A 16,769-nucleotide genomic window follows, 5' to 3' on the forward strand; every position below is an offset into this window, starting at 1 on the left:
GACCTGGAACTCACTATGTAGTCTCAGGGCAGCCTAAAACTCATCTACCTACCTCTGCCTACCAAATGCTGGGATTAAAGACATGTGTCACCACAACTGGCAATATTTTCTTTTTTTTGTTTTTTTTTTTCATGGTAGGGTCTCACTCTAGCCCAGGTTGACCTGGAATTCACTATGTAGTCTCAAGGTGGCCTCCAACTCATGGCAATCCTCCCACCTCCTGCCTCCTGAGTGCTGGGATTAAAGGTGTGCACCATAGTGTCTGACAACAAATAATATTTTAACAACTAAAGGGGACATGAGTTTCTCCAGCTCCCTGCTCACCTGTAAGCTCTGCAGAACATTCAGGAAGTCATTCATCCCTGTCAGATGCTCTACATCTTGGAAGACAGCAACGAGCAGAGTGGGGATGATGGCAATAGAACGTGTGAGAATCACTCGAGCGAAACGTGACCACTTTAGGTTCAGGAATCCCTAGAAGAAAACAGGAGGGCAGGGTGACTGTGGGATGGAAAATGTTTGGGGATGCTCAAAATGGAAGTATGAACTGAAGAAATACTAAAAGCCTATGTCAACTCCCTCTGCTCAATACCGATACATACCTCCATGACAAACTGACCGGAATAGGTTCCTGTCATGGTGGAGCTCTGTCCTGCAGCCAGGATCCCCACGGCCCAGATATAGAGTGCGGCAGGCCCAAAGTAACACCCCAGCACGACGCCCTAGGGCAGGCAAGGGACAGAGAGATACACTGTATCAGGTAAAGGCAAAAACAACACTTTTCGGTGGTTCTTTTATTATTATTATTTGTTTTTATTTTTCGAGGTAGGGTCTGAGACTACATAGTGAATTCCAGGTCAGCCTGGACTAGAGTGAGACCCTACTTTGAAAAAGAAAAAAAAAGTGTGCATCACCATGCCCAGCTATTATTTTTTAGAGAGACAGAGAATTGGTGCACCGTGTACCAAGGCCCTCAGCCACTACACTCGCACTCCAGATGCTTGCGCCACCTAGTGGGCATGTGCAGCCATGAGCTTGTCTCACCTTTGTGCTTCTGCCTTATGTGGGATCTGGAGAGTTGAACCTGGGTCCTTAGGCTTCTCAGGCAAGCACCTTAACTGCTAAGCCATCTCTCCACTGCTGTGTTTCTTTTTTGCTAAACATCAACTTCACCAAGCATTGTGCTGGGCACTGAGAAGCGAGGCTCAGGTCTGGATCTGATTCTAGAGGACTTCAATCGATGCCCGGCCAGCTTTACTGGATGCTCCTTCATTCCTCTTTTCTGTGCTCTTAAAGCCTTCATGCCCAACCTCCACCTTAAAATGCTGAAAAGGCTAAACTGTGTACCCTATCTCCCAAATCATATCCCTGAATACACTACTCTGGAAATGGTAGAGTACAGGGAATGAGGAAATAAATCTGGGCAATGCCATGTATACTGTTCTTGGAGGGTCATAGTGTAATCAGCACAGAGGGCCTCAGAGGCCCTAGTGAACAGCACTTTACTAGGACGTTTTCTTCACAGAATTATGTACTGTCACAAGTTTGGGAGCTGCTGGTGGATAACCCATCATTCCAACTGGTCTATACCCTCTCTGGGCTCCCCAACCCTCAGCCAACTCATGGAATCCAGATGCTTCTCTGGCATGTGGATGTCTGAAATAAATGATGCTCCACAGGAGACATGCTTATGTCTAAACCAAACTCACAAAGAGCCAGATACTATTTATTCAAAAGTAAAGATCACAGGGGCCTGGAGAGATGGCTTAGTGGTTAAGCACTTGCCTGTAACGCCTAAGGACCCTGGCTCAAGGCTTGATTCCCCAGGACCCACGTTAGCCAGATGCACAAGGGGGTGCACGCATCTGTAGTTCATTTGCAGTGGCTTGGAAGCTCTGGCATGCCCATTCTCCCCCTCCCCTCCCTCTCCCTTTTTCTCTGTGTCTGTCCCTCTCAAATAAATAAATAAATAAATGGAAAAAAAGTAAAGATCACAAACCAGAACATACTTACCCCTTTGTAGATATCCACAGCAAGAGTTGAATTATCGTCAGGAAAGAGGTTAACATAGGGACTGCTACTGTTTTTACAGACACTGACCTAGAACCCAAAGCAGTTTAGCTTTAGTGGCAAGGATCAGATAAGAGCTTCTTATACTGCTTATGAAAGTCCACTAACTGGGCTGGAGAGATAGTCCAGTGGTTATGGCACTTGCCCAGGTTCGATTACCCAGAACCCACGTAAGCCGTGGCACATGTGTCTGGAGTTCGTCTGCAGCAGGTAGGGGCCCTTTGCGTCTGCCTCTCTCTTTCTCTCTCTAATAAATAAAAATAAAAAATATATATTTTTAAAATTCACTGATATAAACTGGATGGAGGAAAACACTGTATAAAGAGTTATGGGGCTGGAGAGATGGCTTAGCGGTTAAGCGCTTGGCTGTGAAGCCTAAGGACCCTGGTTCGAGGCTCGGTTCCCCAGGTCCCACGTTAGCCAGATGCACAAGGGGGCGCACGCGTCTGGAGTTCGTTTGCAGAGGTTGGAAGCCCTGGCACGCCCATTCTCTCTCTCTCCCTCTATCTGTCTTTCTCTCTATGTCTGTCACTGAAATCGTTAAAAAAAAAAAAAAAAAAGAGTTATGATGTGGGCAGAGGCTGCCAGCTCTGTTATTTGCAACCCTCCTCCACAGTCTTTATTTTTTATTGTATTTTTTGGTTTTTCGAGATAGAGTCTCACTGTAGCCCAGGCTGACCTGGAATTCACTCTGTATTCTCAGAGTTGCTTAGAACTCATGGCAATCCTCCTACCTCTGCCTCCCAAGTGCTGGGTTTAAAGGCATGTACCACCACACCCGGCCCCACAGTCTTTTTAAATTAAATTTATTTATTTGAGAGAGAGACGGAATGGGGGCACCAGGGCCTCCAGTCAGTGCAAACAAACTCCAGATACTTGTGCTACTTTGTGCATCTGGCTTTACAGGGGATCTGGTCCTTAGGCTTCACAGGTAAGCGCCTCAACCACTAAGCCATCTCTCCAGCCCTTTTCTTGGTTTTCTTGAAGTAGGGTCTCACTCTAGCTCAGTTGTACCTGGAATTTACTATGCAATTCAGGGTGGCCTTGAACTCACAGTGATCCTCCTGCTTCTGCCTCCTGAGTGCAGGGATTAAAGGTGTGCCATACCTAGCCAGTCTTTTTACACATCCAGGTCATTAAAAATGGGTGCTGGGGAACCGGGCGTGGTAGCTCACGCCTTTAATCCCAGCACTTGGGAGGCAGAGGTAGAAGGATCACCATGAGTTCAAGGCCACCTTGAGATTACATAGTAAATTCCAGATCAGCCTGAGCTAGAATGAAGCCCTACTTCAAAAAACCAAAAAAAAAAAAAAAAAAAAAAAAGAAAGAAAGAAAATAAAAGTGCTGAGTTAGAATCTGTGTGATAATATTCAAATGGTAGACCATCATAAATGAAGAGAGGCTTTTAAGAAGGTTTCAATCGTAGCAGTCTGAAACAGGAGGATCACAAATTCAAGGTCAGCCTGAGCTACATAGAGAGAACCTTTCTCAAAAGCAAACAAGGTCAGGCATAGTGGCACACACCTTTAATCCCAGAACTTGGGAGGCAGAGGTAGGAGGATCACCATGAGTTCGAGGCCACCCTGAGCCTACTTAGTGAATTCCAGGTCAGCCTGGCTACAGTGAAACCCTACCTTGGAAAACCAAAAAAAAAAAAAAAAAAAAAAAAAGGCTGGAGAGATGACTTAGCAGTTAAGGTGTTTGCCTATAAAGCCAAAGGATCCCACTTTGATTCCCCAGGACCTATGTAAGCCAGATACACAAGGGGGCACATGCATCTGGAGTTTGTTTCCAGTAGCTGGTAGCTCTGGTGCACCCATTCTCTCTCTCTCAATCTGCCTCTTTCAAATTAAATATATATGCTTACTTTTTTTTTTTTTTAAAGAAGGCTTTAAAGGTGAGAGGACAGCATGAATAAGGGGCCTCAGACAAAGCAGAACCAGGAAGAAATAAACAATGATCTAAACTAGGTAGGCACTTAGGCATATAGCTCAGTGGCAGAATTGCTGGCTAGCATGCACAAGGTCCTGGGTTCAACCACAGCATCTCAAAACAAAACAGGGCTGGAGATATGGCTTAGTGGTTAAAGCACTTGCCTTCAAAGCTAAAGGACCTAGGTTCAATTTCCCCAGACCCACGTAAGATGCACAAGGTGGCAGATGCATCTGCAGTGCGTTTGCAGTAGCTGGAAGGCCCAGCCTGCCCATTCTATCTCTGTCTCTCCAATAAATAAATAAATAAGAAATAAAATTGTTTAAAAACAAAACAAACCTCAAAAAGAAAAACAAAACAAAAAGCTATACTGAGCCAGATGTGGTGGTACATGCCTTTAATCCCAGCACTCAGGAGGCAGAGGTAGGAGGACTGCTGTGAGTTCGAGGCTAGCCTAGAACTAGAGCGTGGGCTAGAGTGAGATCTGGCCTTGAAAAGAACAAAACAAACAAACAAACAATATTGGCAGCAGGAATCAAGAGGATACAGAATGTAAATGATCAGCCTGTTCTGTCTATTGACTTCTAATATGCCCTCATCTCGATATTCAGAAGTTGATAAAAGGAAAGCAAAGGACATGACAAAGAGCCAAATATCCATGAAGCTACCTGCATGACAGCACGAGACAATCAGGTGTCTAAGGACAGCTCTCCTCCCAGCCAAAAGATGGGGCAGCTGGGAACAGGTTCTCCCAGCTACGCCCCACCCCCCCCGACTCTGGCTTGGTACATAGTGATTGGGGTGGGAGTGGGGGATATTGAGGGTACAAGTATATTTCTCCTGCACTCTTAAGTAATTACTGATGTGTCCACCCCATTCCACCTTTCATTTTACTCTCATATTCACTACCACCTAGCACCCCAGCTTACTCACCACCTGCTCGTTGGTTTTCCCATAAAATGCTTCAGCAAAGACTGAGACGACAAAGACGTTGATGATGAAGGAAACAAAGAGAGCAATGCACGATTCAATGAAAAAGTACTTATTGGCTTCTCGGACTTCCTGCTTATTGGCCCGGTTTACTTGTCTAGACTAGAGAGATAACAGCAGCAATCATTCTTTTTTAATCAGTAGCAGTACGTTTCTTGTAACAACTCAGAACTTTGCACCCAGCTGAGAGATGGAGAGGGTAAATGACTGACAAGATGAAATGTGAGCGATATCTAACACTCACCCAAATCCCTGTTCATCAGGCCACTACAGACTGCAACCTTTGACAACACTGCACATTCCTCAAACAGGGATCAGTGACTGGCTACTGAACTCTCAGATGTGGTGGCTGGAAGGACACCCGCAGAAATAGGCTGACTTCAGCCAAAAGGTCTCTGAAGTCTCCCAGCAAAGGAATGTCTAAGACTTACTGGTAAAGCCCTCCCTTCCTCTTGACCTCCTTAAGGCCAGCTTTGGAATCAAGCGCAAGAGGCCGTGAGGCACTTTCCAGTCCCTTCAGTGCTTTATGAAGAACATCAGCCTCAGCTTCCACATGGGGTTGGTAATCCCCGGCCAATGCAGCGATAAAAACATAGAGCAAGTGTGTGAGGTTTACACGCCACCAGCCTTGAACATATCTTGCTCTAAAAGTCACAAGCTAAGTTCATGTCCCTTGTGGCTGAGATAAGGACCACTTACCTTGACTAAGGCAGAGTGCAGGTACATGTTGTGTGGCATGATAACAGCTCCCACGATGCCCACGGCCTGCTCAATCTGTGGGGTTCCACAGCCTGAACAGGATGGCACGAACATGCCCCTGAGCACCTGGCTCTGGTCGGGCTTCACTGTAACATACTATACAGTAACCAAATGCTTGTTAGCCTTCACTGGAACATGAAATGAGGAATAATACAACATCAGGGAACGCTTAGCATCCTTCCCCTTTGTAATCACCTTGAATATGAAGAATACAGAATTGGGGCTGGAGAAATGGCTTAGCAATTAAGGCACCTGCCTGAAAAGCCTAAAGACCCAGGTTCGATTCCCCAGGTCCCACATAAGCCAGATGTACATGGTGGTGCATGCATCTGGTGCTCATTTGCAACAGCTAAAGGCTCTGGCATGCCTATTCTCACTCTCTCTCTCTACCTCCCACCCCTCTCTCTGTATCTAATAAAGAAATAAATAAAAATAAATCTTTAAAAAAGATTTATTATAAGAATACAGAATTGTTAAAAAAAAAAAAAGTATTGCCGGGCATGGTGGTGCACACCTTTAATCCCAGCACTCGGGAGGCAGAGGTAGGAGGATTGCCATGAGTTCACGGCAACCTTGAGACTCCATAGTGAATTCTAGGTCAGCCTGGGCTAGAGTGAGACCCTACCTCGAAAAACAAAAAACAAACAAACAAAAAAAAGTATCAACCAAGTCCACACAGTCTGTAAACCTATATGTTTGAGAGACTGAAGTAGGACATTTGCCTTGGTTCAAAAGCTCTAGGTAAAACTATCTTAAAAAAAAAAAAAAAAAAAAAAAGCCAGGCATGGTAGTGCATGCCTTTAATCCCAGCACTTGGGAGGCAGAGGTAGGAGGATCATTGTGAGTTTGAGGTCAGCCTGGACTACAGTGAGACCCTACCTAAAAAACAAAAACCAAAATAAAGGATGGTCTTGGCAAGTTGGCTTAAAGGCTTGGCTTAAAAGCCATGGATCAATTCCCTAACACCCATGAAAGCCAGATGCAAAGGAAACGGCACAACTGTGGTGTGTTTTGTTTGCAATGACAGGAGGCCCTGCCTGCCACACACATATATATATATACACACACACTCATGAAGGTGCACACATGCACACACACTCACACACATGCAACACAATAAATATGGTACTGTAACTTTCTTCAGGAACCAACAATGAACTCAAAGGCACTTAAGCAATATTGGCAACATGTTTCCTTTGAAAATGAAACCTAAGCCGGGCGTGGTGGCGCACGCCTTTAATCCCAGCACTCGGGAGGCAGAGGTAGGAGGATTGCCATGAGTTCAAGGCCACCCTGAGACTACAGAGTTAATTCCAGGTCAGCCTGGACCAGAGTGAGACCCTACCTCGAAAAACCAAAAAAAAAAAAAAAAAAAAAAAAAAACAAAAAAAAAAAACGAAACCTAATACCAGGCGTGGTGGCTCACACCTTTAATCCCAGTACTTGGGAGGCAGAGGTAGGAGGATCACCATGAGTTCGAAGCCACCCTGAGACTACATAGGGAATTCCAGGTCAGCCTGAGCTAGAGTGTGACCCTACCTTGGAAAACAAAACAAAACAATTCATCATGGAGGATGGAGGAGGGCTTAAGGGCATTTAATGATTCTGGGGGAAAGAGAAACATTTTCTTCAGTGGCATAGCCACTGGTAAGTGTATATGCTCTGGTAAACAACCCTGCACCCATACTCATGCATACAACCCTAATTAAATTAAATGGGATACAGATGCTCAGGCGTGTGTGCATGAGTGCGGCTCCCCACATTAAAATAGAAGAGAGATTAGCTAGGAAGAAGGGGAAAAGAGAAGGTAGTGATTATGATCAAAATACATTATATACATATATAAAAATGATCCATAAATAAAGTCCTTGAGAGCTGGGGGTATTGCTCAGTAATAGAGCACTAGTCTAGTGTCCAAGGTTCAGTCTCTAGTGCTGCAAAACAACAAACAACCACGTGACTACTTCAAATAAAGCCAAGAAATCTTTTGTTTTTGTTTGTTTATTTGTTTTTCAACGTAGGGTGTCACTCTTGCTCAGGCTGACCTGGAATTCACTCTGTAGTCTCAGGGTGGCCTTGAACTCATGGCAATCCTCCTACCTCTGGCTTCCAAGTGCTAGAATTAAGGGTGTGTGCCACCATGCCTGGCCCAAAAATCTATTTAAAAAAATGAAAAAGAAGAAAGAGATATAAAGGGCTATTGTGGTTTGACTATGAAATGCCTCGTAAAGGCTCATGTTTAAACTCTTAATCCCAGCTGGTTGAGCTATTTGGAGATAGGCTGTAATCTCTGATGGGTAGGCCCACCTGGAAGGAGGTCACTGGGGGCATGTCTTTCAAAGGCATACCTTGCCCTGGTCCCTTCTGGTCTACTTCTGATTCCTGTCCCCCATAACGTAAATGATTTCTTATGCCACAAACTCCTGCTGCCATGACATTCTGCCCAAGGACAGAGGCCAAGGAACCGCGGGCCAAGTCCTCTAAAACCATCAACTAAGTACTTCTTATCTCCTAAGTTATTTTTCTCAGGTTACAGTTACTAAAGAGTAACTAATATAAGAGATTCCTGCCAGGGCTCAGAGAATACAGGACTATATATTCTAAATATCTGATATCACATTTACAATGTACAGAACAGTAAAATATGAAATTAATGCTCTGAAGAAACAAAATGGCTGTTAATGTGCTATTCTTTTTTATTTTTATTTTTGAGAGAACAAGCGTGAGCAAGAGACAGAGAGAGACAGAGAAAGAGAAGAGATAGAGAATAAGCGTGCCAGGGCCTCAGCCACTGCAATCAAACTCCAGATGCTTTTGCCACCTAGTGGGCATGTGCGACCTTGTGCTTGCCTCACCTTTGTATGTCTGGCTACAGTGGCATCTGGTGAGCCCAGCATGGGACCTTAGACTTCCCAGGCAAGTGCCTTAACCACAAAGCTATCTCTTCAGCCCTATTCTTTTTTTTTTTTTTTAAGCAGCAGGTTTCTTTATTGCAAGCCTAGGCCTGGGCTCCGTCCCCACAGTCCGGCACAGTGGTAGTGAGGGAGAGAGCCCCTTTCTTTTGGGGGAAGGGGTTCATATAGGAATTCGAACAAAGAAGTAGGGGATAGATACATGATTGGTTTATTTAAACAGTTCTGATTGGCTTGGGGTTTCAGCGGGCAAAGTTGGGGGCAGGAGCTAGGGGCACTCCAGGCATTGTCCTTGAAGTGGAGATTCCTCAGTTTCTTATCTAAACAGGTGGTCAGAGGCCAGAGGCCCCCCTCCCCACCCCACAGTGGAGTGTTTCTGCAATGTCCTTGAAGTGGAGATTCCTCAGAAACTTTAGGGGGAAAGGCGCAATTAAGCAAGCAAAGTTTACAGAAGCAAAAGGTCAGCACATTGGCCGCTAGTTCTCTAAGTCAGGCCTGGGCCTTTTTTTTAACTTAATTTTTTTTAAAGTATTTATTTATTAATTTATCAGAATGGAGGTGACAGATAGAGAGAATAGGTGTGCCAGGGCATCCAGCCACTGCAAATGAACTCCAGATGCATGCATCACCTTGTGCATCTAGCTTATGTGGGAACTGGGGAATCAAACCTGGGTCCTTTGGCTCCAAAGGCAAGTGCCTTAATTGCTAAGCCATCCCTCAAGCCCTAATGTGTGATTCCTTTTTTTTTTTTTTTTTTTTTTTTTGGTTTTTCGAGGTAGGGTCTCACTTTGGCTCAGGCTGACCTGGAATTCACTATGTAGTCTCAGGGTGGCCTCGAACTCTCAGTGATCCTCCTACCTCTGCCTCCCGAGTGCTGGGATTAAAGGCGTGCGCCACCACGCCCGGCCTAATGTGTGATTCTTATTAGCATCACTGAAGCTTGTGTAAAACAGATTCAAGAATATGTATTCTTAGCCGAGTGTGGTGGTGCACGCCTTTAATCCCAGCACTCGGGAGGCAGAGGTAGGAGGATTGCTGTGAATTTGAGGCCACCCTGAGACTACATAGTGAATTCAAAAATAAAAAAAAGAATATGTATTCTTTTTTGTGGGGTAGGGGGAGTTTGAGGTAGGGTCTTGCTCTAGTGCAGGCTGAGCTGGAATTCACTATATAGTCTCAGGCTGGTCTTGAACCCATGTGACCCTCCTACCTCCTGAGTGCTGATTTCTGACATTACTGTGCAGTGAGCGAGCCATCCATGAGCACTGCTCATGTGTACTTTCCCTGGCTCAGCACTTTTCTTACAAACCTTGAGACAACCTGCATGATCTACTCATAGATTAGATGTACTTTTTAATGCTTAGGCAAGCCTGTAAGCAGAAACCAGTCTGTAACAACTGGACATAAAAAGATGCTGTCACTGCAAATAATCCTAGGAATGGGTTAGGGCACGATAAAATTACCTCTAATTCATCAAGTGTTTTAATACAGGGCAAGGGCAAACTGTAGTAAATTTAAACCAAGATGAGCAAACCCAGAAGCACTTAACAGCCAAGGATCATTCTATAACCCTTCTGTAACCCACTCACTCCTAAACTCCTCTGTTGTCAGAATGGCTGATCTGGGACCGAGAAGTCAACCTTGGAAGGTTGTGTAGTCTTGTCTTTTTTTTCCCCCCAAGGTAGGGTCTCACTCTAACCCAGGCTGACCTGGAACTCACTCCATAGTCCCAGGCTAGCCTCAAACTCATGGAGATCCTCCTATACCAGCCTCCCAAACACTGGGATTAAAGGCATGCGCACCACCCCGCCTGGCAAATCTAGTCACTTGTGACCCAAGAATGAATGAGTCATTGCCAATGATTATATTCCTTCACAATGAGCCCAAATGTACACTGGCTTTTTGTTGATTTACGCAGCACTATTAAATTACCTCAGCATTACTGATGCTTCTGGAATAAAAGAGAACAAATAGAACAAAACAAAATGAAGCTTTACTTTTAAGAAAAAAAAAACGAACGGCCTGTAGCACTTGCCTCATATCCAAATGTGAGGGCCATGATAGTGATGAGAAAGCCAAAGAATGCTTCTAGCTTCCGCAAGCCTACAGGGGAATGCAGCAGTGAGCTCCCAGGAGAAGGCACACTTCCCTGCAGCCAGGCTCCCGAAAGTGGCTGCTTTCCTTCATCCCCCCATTCATTCCCACCTTCCTTACCATATTTGTCCAAAAAGAGAAACACGAAAGTGTCCGCAATGGTGATAAGCACTCCACCCCACAGGGGAACTCTGGGTGAGAAATAGGAAACAGAGGTCAAGGAAAGAAACATTAAAACTACCTTGTCTACTATAAATCACTTGGAGGGGCAAGGACCTGGGGGATGAGCAAAGGTGGAAGGAAGCCAAGCCTTGGGGAGCCAGCTTAGGTTTGCTCACTGAAACTTTCCTTGAGAATCTACTATGTCAGAGGTGTAAGCCACATGGCTGAAAAGTACTGCACCTGTACGGACCTCACTGTATAATGCAATAAACTACCACAGAAACAGATGGTTACACTATATTATGCCCCACATTCTGGGAGTGGAAGAAAGTACCACCCATGACGGGAATGGACGATGTGGAGGTGGCATGGGCAGGGAGAGACGAAGGCAGTTCCAGAAGGCTTCATAAGAGATGAATAGGAACTTGAAAATCAAAACTTTTTATTTATTTATTTTTTTTTACCTTGGCTTTGATTATTTTTTTGTTTGTTTGTTTTTGTTTTATTTTTTCAAGGTAGGGTCTCACTCTAGCCCAGGTTGACCTGGAATTCATTCTCAGAGTGGCCTTGAACTCATGGTAATCCTCTTACCTTGGCTTTGAAATATAGCACAATACCCATAGAACTTTCTAGAGAAGATCTCCTCACCTTCCTACAGACAGGAGATTGATGGCAATGGCTGAGCCAATGACTTCCTGCATGTCAGAGCCAATGATGGCCAACTCCACCATCAGCCACAGGATGATTCTTGGGACCTACACAGCAAGAGTGGTTCTGATTATTCATGTCTAAGAACTTTTCCCTTTGTTTTGGCAAAGACCCATGGGCAGTGTTTTCTAAGCCTCTAGGCTGGAGAGGAAGTGCCACAGCTGGGCCCCACATGGCATATCACTGCACAGTAGCTCCAGAGAGAAGGAAAGTGTGTTTCCTGTGGTACAGCCTATGAGCCAAAGCTGGGGTAGCAACTCATCAAACTCAGTTCTGTTTGTATGTTTATCTTTGGGTAGAGTCTTACGCTCGCCCAGGCTGACCTGGAATTCACACTGTGTGGTCTCAGGCTAGCCTTGAACTCATGGCGATCCTCCTACTACCTCTGCCTCCTGAACCCTATAGGGCCTTACTTTTTTTCCATTCATTCTCCTTTCTTCCCTCCCAAGAATGGAATTTCAGGTGTGGTGGTAACGCATGCTTTTGAACCCAGCTGAGGCAGGAGGATCTGGAATTCACTATGCAGTTACAGGGTGGCCTGAAACTCATGATGATCCTCCTACCTCTGCCTCCCAAGTGCTGAGCTTAAAGGTGTGCACCACCACGCCTGGCTCAAAGTAGATTTTGAAGAAGGGGAAGCACATAATTTGGCAACAGGGAGGCAGTAGGATTTCCCTTGGTATGCCCAGTCTTCAGGATCACTGACCCAAAGTTCTTCACTGCTTCAAGTCAATGGGGCCAGCAAGTAATACCAGACAAGCAGAGTCCCATGAGAAAGAGGTAACTAGGACAGAATATTGCTCACCTTTGGATACTGACGGTGACATACTTCAGCAAGATGCAGCCCAGTGACCACACCTAGTCTAGCTGCAAGCCGTTGGAGCAGCAGCCCCACAATGGTGGCAAACAGGAGGATCCAGAGCAACTAAGAACAATGTCCCATAAACATTCATTAGGCATGAATTACTGGAGACAAACAGCTCATGCAGAGAAGACTAGTCATAGCATTCTAAAATAAATAATCACAAAATGGAGCTGGCTATCACTTAAGTTTGGGGGCTGGAGAGATGGCTTAGTGGGTAAGGTGCTTGCCTGTGAAGCCTAAGGACCCAGGTTCAACTCCCCAGAGCCCACATAAGTCAGATGCATATGGTGGTGCATGCGTCTGTAGTTTGCAGTGGCTAGAGGCCCAGGCATGCCCATTCTCTTTCTCTCTCTCTTAAATAAAGTAAAATAATCTTTTTTTTTTTTTGAGATAGGTTCTCACTCTAGTTCAGGCTGACCTGGAATCCACTAAGTAGTCTCAGAGTGGCCTTAAACTCACAGTGATCCTCCTACCTCACCCTTCCAAGTGCTGGGGTTAAAGGTGTTCACCACCATGCCTAGCTTAAAACAAAATAATTTTATGTAGTTAGGATTTAATACTACATCTTACATTTACTTACATTTCTTTAACTAGGAATAGCCCTAATATAAACCATATATATATATATATATATATGTGCATAAGATTGGATAAACTTTAGCTATTTATAATAGATTATTATATACCTTAGGGTATTAAATTACAAAATAGATTATCAATATATGTTTTATTCATTCATAACATACCTACTTTTTATTAATTTTTTCAATATTTCTAGGCTATGTAAATCATTCAAAGAGGTTTTTTTTTTTTTTTTTTTAATAAGTTGTTGCAAATTTATAAAAGGATCCACACATGGGGCTGAAGAGATAGCTCAGCACTTAGAGGTTCTGCTTGAAAAGCCAGATGGCCTGGGTTCAATTCACCAGTACTCATGAAAAGCCATATGCAAAAAGTGATGCATGTGTTTGGAGTTCACTGGCAGTGGCAGGAGGCCCTGATACACCTATTCTCTCTCTCTTTCCCTTTCTCGTTCTTTCTCTCCTAAATAAATGAATAAATATTTTAGGGTTTTTTTGGGGGGGGGTGGTTGGTTTTTCAAGGTAGGGTCTCTCTCTAGCCCAGGCAGACCTGGAATTCACTATGTAGTCTCAGGGCATCCTTGAACTCACAGTGATCCTCCTACCTCTTTCTGCCTCCCAAGTGTCGGGATTAAGGTGTATGCTACCACAGCTGCTATATTTCAGTTTTAAAAAAGAATCCACATAAGTGGACTTGCACAGTTCAAACCCATGTTGTTAGGGATAACTAAATCTGGCCAATAAGCAGAGCAGAGGATGGGAGAGTATGATATGTATTTAAAAGGGTAGGGATAATATGCCCAAGGGTCTGGGTTCAATCCCCAGCACTAGATAATGTTGATAATTAGTCATAATAACCATTATTATTAATAAGGGTGGGGTAAAACCTGACGTTCACCTTAAATCCAGCCACTGCCCCAGACTGCAGGTCAGATTCAATGTTTCCTGGATCCAGATAGGCAATGCTCATAAGAAAGCCGGGTCCCGTGAATGCCCAGAGTTTGCGAAAGCTAAAACAAGAGTACTACAAGAGAGAGGAAAGGAGATCAACCTGAGTGTCCAATTTCTCATCACATATCAAGGAGCAATAACAGCTTCACAAAGATAAAAGGATGAAGGCTAAATTTCATGGGTCCATGTTTCACATCCAGCTTCTCCACTTTTTATTTATTTTTGTTTTTTGAAGTTGGCTCTTGCTCTAGTCCAGGCTCACTATATAGTCTCAGGGTGGCCTTGAACTGATGGCAATTTACCTAACTTTACCTCCCAAGTTCTGGGATTAAAGACATAAGCCACCAGGCCCAGCTGCTTCTCCACTTTTTATCAAGTTGGCCACTTCTCTGTGATAGCCCTTTCTCAACCAGCTCCTTTCATCAGCATCTCATTATAAAACCAGAGTACCTGGTACCTTTGTGCCCAATCACTACCCAAGGACAAGAGTGTCACATTGGAAAAAGAAATGCTCAAGAGGAGTTGGAAAGATGGCTCAGTGGGTAAAGACTACTGCTTACAAAACCTGTTGGCTTGGGTTCAAATTCCCCAGTACCCATGTAAAAGGCAGATGCACAATGTGGCACATGTGTCTGGATTTCATATGTAGTGGCAGGAGGCCTTGGGGTGCCCATTCTCTCCCTCAAATAAATTTTAAAAAAATCTGGGGAGCTGGGTGTGGTGGCACATGCCTTTAATCCCAGCACTTGGGAGGCAGGGGTAGGAGGATCACCATGAGTTCAAGGCCACCCTGAGACTACATAGTGAATTCCAGGTCAGCTTGGACCAGAGTGAGACCCTACCTCAAACAAACAAACAAACAAAAAAGTCACTAAATGGGCTGGAGAGATAGCTCAGCAGTTAAGGTGCTTGTCTGCAAAGCCCAAGGACCAGGGTTTGGTTCTCTAGTACACACATAAAGCCAAATGCACAAGGTGGCACATGCAGCTGGAGTGCATGTACAGTGGCTGGAGGCACCCATTCTCTCTATGTTATCTGCCTCTCTCTCTCTCTCAAATAAATAACTAGTGAACATTCACTAAAATAAGACAAAATTCTCCCTAAAGCCCCTTAACATCTACTTTTGAAATCCCTGATCCTTACTGGATTATTTATTTATTTTGGTTTTTTAAGATAGGGTCTCACTCTAGCCCAGAGTGACCTAGAATTCACTATGTAGTCTCAGGGTGACCTGGAACTCATGGTGATCCTCCTACCTCTGCCTCCCAAGTGCTGGGATTAAAGGCATGTGCCATCACATCCTGTGTGGATTATTTATTCTGGTTGCAAAATCTAGTTGTCAGAAATTGACTGTCAAAAAGACCTAAAGCATGGGCTGGAAAGATGGCTCATCAGTTAAGGTGCTTGCCTGGAAAGCCTAAGGACACAGGTTTGATTCCCCAGTACACATATAAGCCCAGATGCACATGGTGACACATGAGTTTTCAGTGGCTAAAGGCTCTAGCATACCCATTTGTCTTTCAAATCTGCCTCTCTTTCAAATAAATAAATAAAAATATAAATATTTTTAAAGGAAAAAAAAAAGGTCTAGAGGGATGGCTTAGTGGTTAAAACATTTGCCTGCAAAGCCAAAGGACCCAGGTGTGATTCCCCAGGACCCACGTTAGACAGATGCACAAGGGGGCACATGCATCTGGAGTTCATTTGCAGTGGTTGGAGGCCCTGGCTTGCCCATTCTCTTTTTCTCCCTCTTTCTCTGTCCAAAAAAAAAAAAAAAAGAAAACTTAAGAAGAAAAAAAATAATAAGACCTATGGGGCTGGAGGGATGGCTTAGCAGTTAAGGCACTTGTTTTCAAAACCAAAAGACCTAGGTTTGATCCCCCAGGACCCATGTAAGCCAGATTTACAAGGTGGCATATGCATCTAGAGTCCATTTGCAGCAGATGAAAGCCCCGGTGTGCTCATTCTCTCTCTCTATCTGCCTTTTCTCTCTCACAAATAATAATAAATAAAAATTTTTTAAAAAAAGACCTAATGCTGTTAAGCTTGACATGGCCAGCAGACCTTTCACACACAAGCTATATTCAGGCTTCAGGGTCCCCTGCAAGGACCCATCACTGACCTCCTCCTCCTCAGGAATGGGGATCTTCTCATCAAAGTAGGTGGTGAAGGGCTCCTCTGAGTTCCCAGTAGACAGTGGAAGTGAGGAGTTACTATAGGCAGGGTTGATGGCACCAAGACTGGCAGAGTCCCCATGGTCTCCAGAGGCACCATCTGAGTTAAAAAATTTGAGAAAAAAAATTAATCAAAATGAACAAAACACACTAGCAAGCATGTTCAATAATGCTGAAATCAAAGCTGTGTGTGTGTGTGCGCGCGCACGTGCGCGCACGCCTGTTGGAGATGGAATCCAGGGTCTGGTGAATACAAACCTACAGGTCTACTAGTAAGCAACATCCTTAGCCCCTAAAATTCCATCATTTTAATACTTAAATGCACAAGAGAATAATCTGATTTTGGAGCTCTCTTTCTGTTACTACACACACACACACACACACACACACACACACGTTTGTTTGAAGCAGGGTCTCACTTGAGCCCAGGCTAACCTCGAACTTACTCTGTAGCTCCATATGGACTTGAACTCGTGGTGATCCTTCTACCTCAGTTTCCTGAGTGCTGGACGTGCACCACCAAGCCCGGCAGTTTAGTTTATATGTTTGTTTTCTTTTGTTCTTTCGAGGA

General features: G+C 44.4%; 1 protein-coding gene across 2 annotated transcripts in view; it reads right to left on the reverse strand.

The window, feature by feature from the left end:
- Slc11a2 (solute carrier family 11 member 2) overlaps nt 1-16,769 on the reverse strand; it is a 55,752-nt gene that overhangs the window by 15,272 nt on the left and 23,711 nt on the right. For both annotated transcript variants that reach the window (XM_045152528.1, XM_045152529.1), the window contains exons 3-13: nt 16,147-16,298; nt 13,972-14,097; nt 12,433-12,552; nt 11,568-11,674; nt 10,878-10,948; nt 10,699-10,766; nt 5,692-5,847; nt 4,936-5,094; nt 2,014-2,100; nt 603-722; nt 325-474 (exon numbers count right to left, since the gene is read on the reverse strand). In XM_045152528.1, coding sequence (XP_045008463.1) covers nt 325-474; nt 603-722; nt 2,014-2,100; nt 4,936-5,094; nt 5,692-5,847; nt 10,699-10,766; nt 10,878-10,948; nt 11,568-11,674; nt 12,433-12,552; nt 13,972-14,097; nt 16,147-16,298 — 1,316 coding nt within the window. The remainder of the gene's footprint in view (nt 1-324; nt 475-602; nt 723-2,013; nt 2,101-4,935; nt 5,095-5,691; nt 5,848-10,698; nt 10,767-10,877; nt 10,949-11,567; nt 11,675-12,432; nt 12,553-13,971; nt 14,098-16,146; nt 16,299-16,769) is intronic.

This window comes from Jaculus jaculus, chromosome 6 (genome assembly GCF_020740685.1).
Source record: "Jaculus jaculus isolate mJacJac1 chromosome 6, mJacJac1.mat.Y.cur, whole genome shotgun sequence".
In the NCBI taxonomy this organism is placed as follows: domain Eukaryota; kingdom Metazoa; phylum Chordata; class Mammalia; order Rodentia; family Dipodidae; genus Jaculus; species Jaculus jaculus.